At 35.9% G+C, this 13,925-nt stretch overlaps 1 protein-coding gene across 1 annotated transcript in view; it reads right to left on the minus strand.

The window, feature by feature from the left end:
• Positions 1–13,925, minus strand: part of LOC122803815 (extracellular calcium-sensing receptor-like) — a 233,528-nt gene that overhangs the window by 159,005 nt on the left and 60,598 nt on the right. The window contains exon 4 of the mRNA XM_044073501.1: positions 6,436–6,460. Coding sequence (XP_043929436.1) covers positions 6,436–6,460 — 25 coding nt within the window. The remainder of the gene's footprint in view (positions 1–6,435; positions 6,461–13,925) is intronic.

The following is a 13,925-nucleotide window of genomic DNA, read 5'->3' on the forward strand; positions in this document are numbered from 1 at the left end:
ACCCTCTCCTATGATAAAAATAACTTCAAAGTCTATAGTCAAACCAACTCACCTATAGAAGTAGTCCCCTCTGCCAAACTACTTGGCATTATTGTAGATGAACACCTCAAGTTTGATATCCATATTCAACAAAATATTAAGAAAACCCACCAAAAGCTAGGTATGCTGTATAGGAATAATCGCTTTCTCTCCAACTCCACCAGACAAACTCTGGCCTCAACTTATCTTCTTCCTTCCTTATTATACAGAGCCCCTCTCCTAACCAACCTGTCCTCCTCTATCACCTCTAAACTAGAAAACTGCTACAACAAAATCTCTAAATTTGCCTCTAAATCTAAAAATACCACCCATCACTGCCTAACCCTACAATCCCTGAATTGGCTTGAACTCCCAAACTACCTAGACTATCTCCAACTCACTACTGCACATAAGCTCATATTTCACCCAACAAAATGTCCCGCTCTAACTAACATCCTTCCCCCTTATACACCCAACAGAGCTCTCAGATCTGAAAATCAGAACTTAATTACTATCCATAAACCTAAACGTCCTGCTGGCCAACTTCTCCTATTTTCTGTCTAGGCAAAAAATGGAATTCCCTTCCCTCCACACTAACAACCATACCAAACTCAGAAAACTTCAAAACCCAACTGTTCAAACACCTGTCCATTAAATGGAAATGTACCTGCCTTCACTCAACCTAATCCAAGGGGGTTCTCGCTCTGGTTCCCAAGCTCTACAACTCTCATAGTTATCTTTCTATGAGCCTATCTAAGCTCTCAACAATTTTAATGGCTTCTCTCTAAGCTCTCACCACCTACAGCTACCCTCACACAGCCCAACCTTGTAAATATTGTAAATAGCATTCTAATGTTGATGTGTGTATGTAAAGCGTATTTACATTTTCTTAAAAGGTTTGTATGTAAACTGTTTCTACACCTAACCCATATCTGTTTTCCTCAAATGAAACTGTATGATCCATACCTTCAAGCTTAATGAATTTGTTAACTATGCATGACATTGAATGTATTTATGAGTAACTATTCTACATAAGATCTTTAATATTAACTATCATTTGTATCTAAATTGTATAATGCATCTTGGAGCTTTTCTCCCCGGGCCTCCACTGAAAATGGGTCAATTCGGCCCAGTGGACTTCCCCGGTAATCAAATTGCAAATAAATAAATTAGAGAGAGAAACAGTCTGTACTGAGTTGCATGTATTCTGTAGTTTGAAGCAGATGTCATTACAAAGTAACCAAAATGCAGCATAATCAGTAACCCAGTCAGACAACAAATTATTAAATAAACACACCTATATTCATGTGAAAGGTACAAAAGTAAAATGGAGCAGGATAACATTCTTAGTAAGGTCTATAGTGCTTGGCATACAGTATAATAAAACAGATGTACAACTAATAAATAATCATCTAGCAATGGATTATTTGGAAGAAAACTACAGATGTGTTTATCATCTCAATGACAGCCCTACTTTGCAATGAGTTTTTACATGTTAGCACATGGAATTAGTGCTGAAAGAAAACATTTGGAACAAATTGCACATCTGTGAAGATGAAGGAGTAAAGCAATCATTGCATAGTAGACAACTGTTTACTACAGGGTGATAGACAGCTGTTTACTACAGTGTGACATCTGTGTTACTACACTGTATGCCATGTACAATAAAATTTACTAAGAATTTATTTGTAGTCCATGGAGTACCATGATTATGTTCCAAAATCAGAAAAAAATAAACTCGTTAAGTGCTTCCCTAGTTCCACACCCAAACTTAACATAATTTAGGGGTGCTTAGCACAGAGCATTATGATCAGTTCACTGATCATAACCCACTTATTATGTGTTTGAGACTTGGATGCCAAGAAATTCACCTTGAGAATGAAGCTTGAACGATGAATCTTGGCATCTAGAGGATCCAGATAACTGAAGGATAGGATCAGTGAACCAATTATAATTCTTTGTAGTAAGTGAATGCAACTTTATCTGCTTCAGGTACTACTAATTACAGGGAAAAAAAGCACTAAGCATTGTTCCAGTTTTCAAATCCATAAAACACTTAGCAAACACTGTGAGAGAAGTAGGGTAACTTAGTCTGTTACATTTACACTCACCTTTCATACCTCTCAACTGTCTTGATTTTTGTGGGATGTCCATATTATTGCTTCATATTTTTGGTCTGTTCCTCATACAATTTGTGGTTTTCCAGACAAACAACTGAGGAGCGACGTCACTAAATAATGACATCCATTTGAGAGTTTCAGAGTTTGAATCCTTCGGGGAATGGATGTTAATACATCCTGTATATTATGCCATTGTCATTTACAAGTCAATATAGGCAGATTTTATTACCTAGATCTAGACCCAACCTTAACAACATAAGCAGGGAGCGCTTAACATTTGTCAAGGTCGGGTCGTGTGCTACTCTGACACTTATTTGGTTTGTCTTTTTCTGAATATTGTAGCATAATTATTTTTGTCATATGATTTTATGTAATTATGTATTAATTGGAGCTATTCTCCCCGGGCCTCCGCTAAAAAAGGACCTATGTCCAATTGGACTTTCCTGGTAAACAAATGTAAAAGAAAATAAATTAAATAAATAAATAATCAGTGCACTCCATGCCCTACAAAATCGTTTTAATGACACCTAAGTGCTGTTAAGAGCTAGGGAAGCACTTAACAATTTTATCTTTTTCCTGATTTCAGAACATAATCCTAGCACTCCACATACTATAAGTAAATTCATCCTGGTAAAGATTAGTTTGCTTTGCATACAGTGTAACAACATATATGTCACACTGGAGTAAACAGTTGTCCACTATGGAATGATCACTTTTCCGCATCTTCATCTTCATAGATGTGCTAATTATTCCAAATGTTTTCTTTCCCACACTAATTCCTTGTGGTATAACATACAAACTCACTGAACAGTAGGGCTGTCATTGAAGTGATTCACACATCTGTAGTTTTTACTCTAAAAGTGATCAATCAATCATACCACTCAACCATGCCAAATTCCTCAGTATTTACCAGATCTGAGGGCAAAATAATGGGGTGCTACGAATTCCCAAGTGGCCCCTTTAATTCCCATATTTCTCGATTTTTTTTTTCAAATTTTTTTTTTAAGTTGAAGTCTTTGCTGAAGTCATCGTGTCCACGGGCATGCACGATGATGTCAGCATTGTGAGGCAGACTGCCAGCCTGTCGGAATTCGGCTGAGGGCTCAGGCTACATACGTTGAGTGGATTCTGATTATTTTTTCCTTTTCCATTTCTGACACATGGTTTTCAATCTCTGAATTGAGTCGATAACAGTAAAATGATGCAGGATAAGAAGAAGAAGCGGGTGGCACAGTTTAATATTTTTGTCAGAAAAAGTAATCATAAACAATGGAGGAACAGTAGGTAGAAATGATATGTCTAGGCTTTTTAATTTTCACCTGACCAGTTGCTTATTTTATTTTTACCTGAAATGTAGCTGCTGTGATTTCTGGCATAGAACAGTACAGTATAATGTTGTATAATGGAAAGTAGCCATGTTCTAGGTTTGCTATGGGGGGGTTAGTTGTGTTGCAGTTAGTTATTAACTGCCAAAAATATAATGAGTACAAAGGCCATTGATGCTGAATGGTGCAAAATAATCGTTCCCTCAGTATGTCTGTGTCGGTGGCATTCAGTTTTAGTGCAGTGACTTCTGATCTGCATTGATCATAATGTTTTTGCATTAAAGTGTAACCTTTTATATTCATTAGTGCTTAACATGTCTTAAGAATACGGTGTTACCCTAAACTCAGAAGAAGATCTGAACCACTTGTCAAACTGATGTCACTGCACTTTAATGTGTTCTTAAGTTCTTAAGTAGAACAAGACTTTTTGATCACTTGCAAGTGAATATAGTGGTAGCTTTGGACACAGGCAATATGATCATCCTAATTGAAAGGTCTGATTCTCCAAGGAGACAGTGCATAATTTTGTGTGAATGGTACTGTTAATAAACTGGTCCTAAACTGACAAAAGTTGCTTGACGTGATCTTCTAGAGGTAGAATGATCATTATGGAGATATACTGATTTGTGTGTTGCACATTTTTGGCAGTGAAGTTATCCAGACTAGGGTTATATTTTAAGGTGTTTAGAATCTTGGACTTTGAATATAAGAATATAACGCAATTAGTTTAGGTTTTGAAACCAAGACCTTTTCTAGTAGAAATAAAATTATTTCAATTGTAGTTTAGATATTATGGGCAGATGCAACTTAGAAAGTAACATTTGAAGCCTTAACAATCCAATATCTTTTTACTGTTTCTAGTATCTGTTTGACTGGCATATTACATGGCTGTGTACACTGTTGTATTCCACTATTAGATATTTTGTTTAATGATTAAAGGTTTTGTAATTGTTGTCAAAATTAGTTCTTCCATTAGGTAGCCAAAGATGTACAGCGTTGTCTGTTTGTGTATTTGGCTTTTTAGTCTTATAATGGAAATTAGTATGATGATTTTTTTAGTTAGGGTGTTAAGGTTAAGACTTGCAGTTGTGATGCTCAGTAATATCTATGAGTGCCACAAAGTGAATGAGCAAGTAAGGTCAGCTGTTCTTCAATACCACATTGGACATTTGCTATAAAAGATTTTTTTTCATTAACCTAAAATCTGACCTGTAGAAAGTTGTGCTGCCACTGATGCAGCTACTTAGTCTTAAAACAGCAATCTAATCTCCACTACCATTCTGTTAGTTTTATGCATTAGCTATGTAACAGGCAGTTGTCCTGCAGGTGACTCAGTACGCTGGCTTTACACATCTCCATTCTCTGGTGACATGCTTAAGGGGCTCTTTAAATGGGTCATAACAGCTGCCTTTCCAATTGATTGAGTTGAAAGTTTCTCTAGTTGCAATAGCAGACCTCATGGTTTACTAAGTGGTAATGTCAAAAAGACAGGCAGCTTAAATGATGTCACATTCAGGGCGTTGCCAAGATGTGTAAAACAAAGCTCATGGCTCTTCTAGAATGGACATTCTAAATGTCCTGCCTCTTGGACTGTGCAGCATTTTGTAGGCTCCCTGTGTCTCCCCAATTTTCTTTCATCTCTCTGATCACAAATGTAGAAATGACACTAGTATCTGTTGATATTGGGTGACTGAGTTGTAGATTCTCTTCTTAATTATGTAACTTGTCAACTCAGGAATGCAATCAGCAGCTGCTGGCACAAATGTATGCAGAGGGTCATTATTTTTAACCATTTGTCATGGCATATAAACTCCCTTTTATAATTGTCACTTAACTTATTTATAGAATAGTGACCTACTCTTTCCACAGTCTGTAATTGTTAGTTATTCTGAATATTAGGTGTAAATAGTGAGCTTTATAATACTATAGCAATTGTATGGTCTATTTAAATTAAGCTGAAATGTGACTGATTTTAGCATTTAAAAGGTGCAGTTTTCAGGTAAAGATGTAACTTTTTCTGTGGTTATATTTAGAATGATTTGTGTTTTAATCCAGAGAGAGATAATAGATTTTCAAAAGTACTTAGGATCAACTATTTTTTGCGGCAGACTGTGAAATGAGAAAAGCATGTAATCACTTCCTTTGAAGAATGGACAATGAAAGTTTCATAGTGTTAGCCTGGTGTGGTAATTGAATGTGATAGTTTAAGCGGTACCTTTTTGGCTTGCATTAGCACAGCATTCTTTTTTGATTTGTTTTATTTATTTATTTATTTGCATTGTGCTTACAAAAAGGATGTATGGAGACAGTGATTATGTGAACAGCACTTTTTAAAGGCATTTTGTTTTTAATTTTAGTGGCATGAGTGTGACGGTATGAATTGTAAATTTTACATGGTACACACAAACACACACACACACACACACACACACATATATATATATATATATATATATATATATATATATGTTAACTTGCAGATCGCACTACAGAAGTATAACCATTGGAGTACATCCTAATACCCACTATTCCACTATTGTGTTATTTAATATTAGTGTCGAAGCAGTTATTTTTTTTATAAAAGAAAATTATATTTTAGTTTTGCACAAGTTCAGTTTGATACAAGTTCAAATAGTAATATAAATAAAACACTATTGTTGTTCTGTTTATTTTATGTTTAACATTTTGTCTGTTCTTTAGTTTGTGTTTAAAAGTTGGTATCCCACAATTCTGCTAGAGTGGGTGGAGTTACATCATTATGTATGCTAAATTTATGTTAATCAGTATACAGACTTTTGGCCATTTATTCCTATTTTTAATGGCCCTTTGTCAAGATTTTTTATGATTCCAGGTTGAGAGGTATGTAATCAATCCTTTCAAAAATAACAATTTATTACTTTTACATCTGGTTTATCATACTGTTTGCCAAGCCCTATAAACTTTACTAAGATTGTTATCCTGCTCCATTTTACCTTTTTACCTTTCACTCGAATAGAGCTGCGTTATTTAATGGTTTATTGTCTGACTGAGTTACTGATTGTACTGAATTTTGATTACTTTGTAATAAAATCTCTTGCAGACTCCCTTCTGATACAACACCAGAAGGTGGAGCTAAATGAAATGGAATCAGGAAGTAATTGTACAGTTGCTCAGCATACAGAAAACAAAAGTACAATTTTGTAATTAATAAATATATGGCCACTGATAAAACTAAAGTAGAAACTATGCATTTTAGAATAAGAAAGCCCACTTGATAAGATGAGGGCATACTTATAATAAAAAGAAATGGTAAAAAAATGTTGCATTTGATTTTTAAAGACAAGCAACCACAATTGGTATTAACAGTTGTTATGTATACTACTCAAAACTTATTGACTGTTCACCTTTATTCATAATGAATATTTTGTACATCATATGTTACTATGTTAGCAGAGCTTTTCTCTTCAGGTTTCCTTGAAAATATGATTTGTGCTCAGTCAGACTTTTCTGGTTAACCAGAGTAATAAATAAATTCACTGTAAGTCTAACTTATAAAATAGGGGGCTGTAAACCTTCATGAAATCTATGTATGATAAATAAATATCTCTTCTTCACTGCACTAGATGAAAACTGTAAATGCATTTTTTTTGTGACCCACAACAGTGTTTACAGTCTACAGCTTTGGCTCTCTGCACTTTTCCCTTGTGCAGTTTCAAGTAGTAGTTGTCTCTCAATATACAAAAAAGGAGTTCTTGGCTTTGCTCAAAGAGAACCTTGTAGTATAGTGTTTCATGGATCTGTCTACTCTGAAGCTGGACAAAACACTGCATTAATGTCATAAGAGACACTTAGAAAGGAAACTGTAGGGGTGGAGCCTGAATGGCTAACTGAAAGCAGTAGTATTTTAGAGCTCCATATAACTAGTTAAATAAGACAGGAAAAATAATTCTTCAAAGTATAAAATCTTATAGATAAAGGACTAATTTACATAATTAGAAACTTTGGTGAAGTTTTACAAATAATTTCTTGTCAAAAAGCTTGGAGATATATTCACTTGTTAAAATGAGCAACTCAAAAAATTCTCACCAAGATGCTGCCTTAAAGAAGGAACTACAACAGATGGCATCTACCTGCAGGAGTTGTCTTTGAAGATGGATGATTTTAAAGAGAACCTGGAAAATCTTAAAACAAGCAGTCAAAAACAGGCTGACACTCTCAAGGAAATGCTACAACAACAACACCAGACAAGGATAACAGGAATAGAGGTTTATCTAAATGACTTAGAAAGCAGACTTAAGGAAGAGGAAACGCAGAAAGAACTGCTTCTTAAACAAAACACTTGGTTGGTTAATAAAGTAGATGACTTGGAAAATAGGGGGAGGAGAAATAACATCAGGATTTTTGGATTATCTGAAAACACAGAAGGTGAGGATATTATTTCTTTTTTATCAAGCTGGACCCCTAACTTTTTAAATTTAAAAGAAGGACTTTCCTTTGGCATTGAAAGGGCACACAGAGCTCTTGAGAAACTAACTCAAACACTCCTCCTAGGTCAATAATTATTAAATATCTTTCATACTTGGACAAGGAACTGATTTTAAGATCTGCTTGGAGGAAGGCACCTTTAAAATATAAACAGAGCCTGATAAGATTTGATAATGACTGTTCATCTAGAATAATGGAACAAAGGAAAAAAGTGTTGCCAATGATAAAGTTTCTGAAACAAAATAACATCAAGGCACAACTTGCATATGCGGCTAAGATAAGAATACTGTATGCCAATGAGATGAGGACTTTTATTGACTTAGAGGAAGCCTCTTCATTTATTGAAACTAATAATGTGATTACTTTACTAGAAGATGTTTGCTTTGAGAGTGTTGATGGAGAAGTACAGAGAATGTCAGAAGGAGTTGCATTGTGTCTTTGTGGATTTAGAGAAAGCATATGACAGGGTACCTAGAGAGGAGTTGTGGTATTGTATGAGGAAGTCGGGAATGTCAGAGAAGTATATAAGAGTGGTACAGGATATGTACGAGGTAGTGTGACAGCGGTGAGGTCTGCGGTGGGAGTGACGGATGCGTTTAAGGTGGAGGTGGGATTACATCAATGTTCAGCTCTGAGCCCTTTCTTATTTGTAATGGTAATGGACAGGTTGACAGACGAGATCAGACAGGAGTCCCCGTGGACTATGATGTTTGCAGATGACATTGTGATCTGTAGTGAGAGTAGGGAACAGGTGGAGGAGACCCTGGAGAGGTGGAGATATGTTCTAGAGAGAAGAGGAATGAAGGTCAGCAGGGCTAAAACAGAATATATGTGTGTGAATGAGAGGGAGGATAGAGGAATGGTGACGATGCAGGGAGTAGAGGTGGTGAAGGTGGATGTGTTTAAATACTTGGGATCAACAGTTCAGAGTAATGGTGAGTGTGGAAGAGAGGTGAAGAAGAGAGTACAGGCAGGATGAAGTGGGTGGAGAAGAGTGTCAGGAGTGATTTGTGACAGATGAGTACCAGTAAGAGTGAAAGGGAAGGTCTACAAGAGGGTAGTGAGACCAGCTATGTTATATGGGTTGGAGGCAGTGGCATTGACAAAAAGGCAGGAGTCAGAACTTGACGTGGCAGACTTGAAGATGTTAAGATTTGCACTGGGTGTGACGAGGATGGACAGGATTAGGAATAAGTATATTAGAGGGTCAGCCCAGGTTGGAAGGCTTGGAGACAAAGCCAGAGAGGCAAGATTACGTTGGTTTGGACATGTGCTGAGGAAGGATGCAGAGTATATTGGGAAAAAGATGCTAAGGATGAAGCTACCAGGTAACAGGAAAAGAGAAAGGCCTAAGATAAGGTTTATGGATGTGATGAGAGAGGACATGCAGGTGGTTGGTGTGACAGAGCAAGATGCAGAGGAACAGAAGAAATGGAAACACTTGATCTGCTGTGGCGACCCCTGACAGGAGCGGCCAAAAGAAGAAGACTTTACCAGAAGATATAGATTGGATGTCACCTTCTCTCAAGAGAACAAAAGAAACAAATGTTGGACAGATGTCAAAAAGAAGCAGCAAAACACTGATACTGTTACAGCCAAATCTCGCAAAGCATCTACTATGATATGAATTGTTTTAACAATACTTTAAAAGAACAATTTTACTGCCTGGAATTTTAAAACAAAGATAAATAATTATTGGAATCTTTATCTATATTTTTTGAAAATAGATGACACATGAGAGTTTTCACATTACCAGGTATGTAAACATGGTACTTTTCTTTCACAGAAGGAGGGTTATATAGCACATAAAATAGTTATACTGTAACTCAACATACATAGTATATGTGTATTTTCTCTTAATTTTCTCTTTTCTTTCTCTCTTTTCTCATTATTTATTTTAATTGCATCTTGTCTCCCTTTCTAAATTCTCTCCTATTTACTGTACTAATATAGGCTCTATATATTTAATAACTCACTGTCTAAACATAGATAAATAAAGATGAGAGCGGGGTATCACAATCAAGTTACCGTATAGACCGGATGAGAGCGGGGTATCGTTTATTTAGCTAGATGTACGTGTTGTGATGCTTTCTACATAGGGAAAACGTCCAGACAACTCAGAGAACGTGTGAGAGACCATGTTTACCACATACGCCTAGGCTCTATGAATAATGCTCTAGCCAAACATATTAGGAATACTGGGCCTGGACATTATTTTAGTTTTAGTGTGTTACAGACTGTAGAGCCCAGTGTTAGAGGGGGTGATGTTGAAAATTATTTATTGGAATGTGAGTTGAAATGGATAATACGGATGAGATCTGATATGCACCCTGGTTTGAATGACAGGGTACAGTTGAAGCCTATCTTAAGGAAGAAAAGGTTGATGAAGCCTTGAATATAAACACAATAGCTTTGTTCGTACACATATAGTTTTGTTTTGGACCATTGTATTTACAGTTGTCACCATTAGGATGGGCTTATAAGTTTTTATACCTTATATATTATAGGTCATATTCATCCGTATTCTCCCTAGTGTAGGAGTAGACCATCTTTGTAGCCTTAGGGCTGTTTTCAAGCATTGAAACGTGTATGTGTTCACAATATACCTTATGCTTTTGGAATTATGATACACATCTTTTTGGTATATGTATATTCTTCATTTTTTCAGTTGTCCGCTTTAAGATGTGTATATCTATGTGTGCATTTTTGACTTAAATATTTGAATTTTTATTCATTAATATTTATTGTAAGTGTTGCGCATTTGGATGAGTAGTCGATTGAAAATAGTGTTGTTTTTGTCCACACAGATGTTTGTGTTGTGGTATCTTTTTGTTTTGTGGGTTGGTTAATAATTTTTAGAGTGCACATATATAGAAAGCTGCTGTGTAATTTATGCTATGGATGCTGTAACCTAGTAGTAAGTTTAGATGTATGTACAGGAAGTATAATGTGGAGCGTATGAAAGAAAGCCTTGGTTTAGCACATGATCACCAAGGGCTCATTTGAGTGTTACGCTTTATACTTCTGCCTGTATTAGTTTTATGATTTATGTGGTTAGGTCTGCATTTTTGTATTTGTGTCCTATACATGCATATATATTTTTTAATATTTTTAACATATTTTTAGATCGAGCGCTGGAATTGCTTTTAATCAATTTGGTATGTAAATTAGATGAGTTTATGATGACCAATAGTATGCTTTTATTGTGTTATTTAAATTCAATGTGGAGGACGATGAATGTAATAGTTTGAAAAAGCCTTCGGGTGAAAGCGCTCACTGTGCACGAATAAATTATTTGCTTAATTACATCGGTTGCATTTGTTCTAAGAACTGTGAAGTTTGGATATATCTAGTTTGGAAGAATTCAGTACGACGGAAGAAGTTGTGGCCATCTCGCACCTGCATGAAATATATTTTTTTGACTTTATAGATAAATAATAGTCTAAAATAATCTAGTTTTAAGGTAGACTAAATGGAATAGTGAACTTATTTATTACAATATTTATTAGATTAATGATGGTGACCGTTATGCTTATTGGGATTGGGGACACGTTCGTGATTAATTCTGAAATGTTCCATTCATGTACATATGTCCTTTGAATTATTTACTTTTAGTATTAACAAATACATAAAAAAAGGGGGGGGGGGAATGTACTGTTGGTCAAGAGAAGTGAAACTTTCTTCACATTCTATTTGTGTTGCCATAGCAACAGTAAACAATTGCTGCAGTTTCTAAGGACACTGTGAATCTGTGAGGTGCATTTAGCCTCACAGATAATACATAATAAGAAAAATTAATGTTGTTTAGTTATTAAAATGAAAAACAACCTAAATAAGGCAAAATAAATAGTCAATATTGTAGTTGAGGGCCTCACTAGTTTGTTTCGCGCAGAAGTGGGTGTGTCGCAAATTGAGTGACAACCCGGTCTGCATATTACTTGGGATTTTCGACAACTGGCAATAAATTCTATATTTCTTAATATTTTAGGTCGATTAAACTTGCCATCCTGGTAGCCGCACCTGGTAATTTCTGAGTTTCTCACGACGCGAGTGTTTAAAGGAGATTTTCTCCTATGAATATTGTGTTATGCTGCGATTGTCAAGTTTGCATTGTTGTGCATAAGTTGCATCTCCTTAAAGGGCTGCATTTAATAGATATTATTAGATATTATTACCAAAGGTGTAACTGAATCTGCCTTATCAAATGTTTATCATAACATAATGGTTTTTACTATTTCTGGCTCGCACTTTCTGCGATGATGGTTTATTACCTGGATTAGAGCAGCGTCTTTGCAGTATGCACGTTTCTTTTCCAAAAGGTCATTTCCACCTTGGTGCTATAACAACTACCTTTCTGGCAAATCTTTGACACTTTATTATTAGCATTTGTATAAGTATGTCTCAAGATCTGTGATTTATGTTTTCTACAGAGCTGTATGTTGCTGTGACAGATGTTACTTGTCAGATCTAAGGCAAATGTATTTCAGATGAGTACTCCATTGAAAACGGTCACTTTCTGGTCCCCTCCAGACCAGTTGGACCATTCCGGTAAAGAAATACCAAATAAATAAGTAAATAAATAATGAGATTTTGGTGACTGACTATTAAAAGCACTGTGACAATGGAACCACTTTAGTTTAAATAAGAAGCTATTACGTTGTATCAAATCCATAATTTAGCAGTTGGCAGTCCTCTAAGAAACTGAAATAGCCAAGGTCGAGAAAGTGTTTTTGTTTAAATGTCGTTCACGCATACAGGTAATTTACTTCAGTTTACTGTTATATTTACTGTCATATTACAATGTCAAGTGCACTTTTTCTTCAGTTGTACATTCGGAGGGGATGCATATTCATGAATGACATATCAAGGGGGTGGGTTTTGGGAGTGGCTTGCTACTGCGCATCTGATGAGGCCCTCAATTATCACCAATAAATACATAATAAGATTATTTGCAAATATTTTATGATTTATCCTCACAGGATTACATATTCCTGGAAACACAACTGAAATGTACCCAAACTACATATGCACTGAAATGTAGCTGCTTGATTCATTATCTTCTTTCGGCTGTTCCCATTAGGGGTCGCCACAGCCGATCATCCGTTTCCATTTCTTCCTGTTCTCTGCATCATGCTCTTTCACACCAACCGCCTGCATGTCCTCTCTCACCACATCCATAAACCTTATCTTAGGCCTTCCTCTTTTCCTCTTACCTGGCAGCTACATCCTTAGCATCCTTTTCACAATATACCCAGCATCCCTCCTCAGCACATGTCCAAACCAATGCAATCTCGCCTCTCTTGCTTTGTCTCCAAACTGTCCAACCTGAGCTGACCCTCTAATATACTGATTCCTAATCCTGTCCATCCTAATCACACCCAGTGCAAATCTTAACATCTTTAACTCTGCCACATCCAGCTCTGACTCCTGCCTTTTTGTCAATGCCACCGTCTCCAACCCATATAACATAGCTGGTCTCACTACCCTCTTGTAGACCTTCCCTTTCACTCTTGCAAACCAGACTCTTGACAGCAAGATCTAAAAAAAAAAATCTGAATTGTCCAGAAGTCAAAAAAGAAATAGAGGAACTAAAAAAAAAAATAATGAAAGTCTAACATACAAAACTTGTCTAGGCTTGGAAAAATTAAAAATAAACCTATTAGCCACCTTCCCCAGATATCTACATAACTTATCTACAAGAATTAAAATACAATCTAAAGCAAATAACATTAGTAGCATATATCATGAAAAGAAAGGGAAAAAAGTATCAGATATAGGAGACATCCTTGAAGCATTTCGGTTCCATTATATGGAACACTTCAAAAAAGAAGATTTAGATACCAACTAAATAAACTTAGATACAAACCTTATCAATATAAAAAATTCCTGAAAACTTAAAACTAGACCTACAAAAACCTATATCCTACAAAGAAATTGTTGACAAGATAAAAGAAAGTAAATCTAACAAAGCTCCAGGGACAGATGGCATAATTACGGA

Source organism: Protopterus annectens, chromosome 6.part0 (genome assembly GCF_019279795.1).
Source record: "Protopterus annectens isolate FY-2018-M chromosome 6.part0, PAN1.0, whole genome shotgun sequence".
NCBI classification, from domain to species: domain Eukaryota; kingdom Metazoa; phylum Chordata; order Ceratodontiformes; family Protopteridae; genus Protopterus; species Protopterus annectens.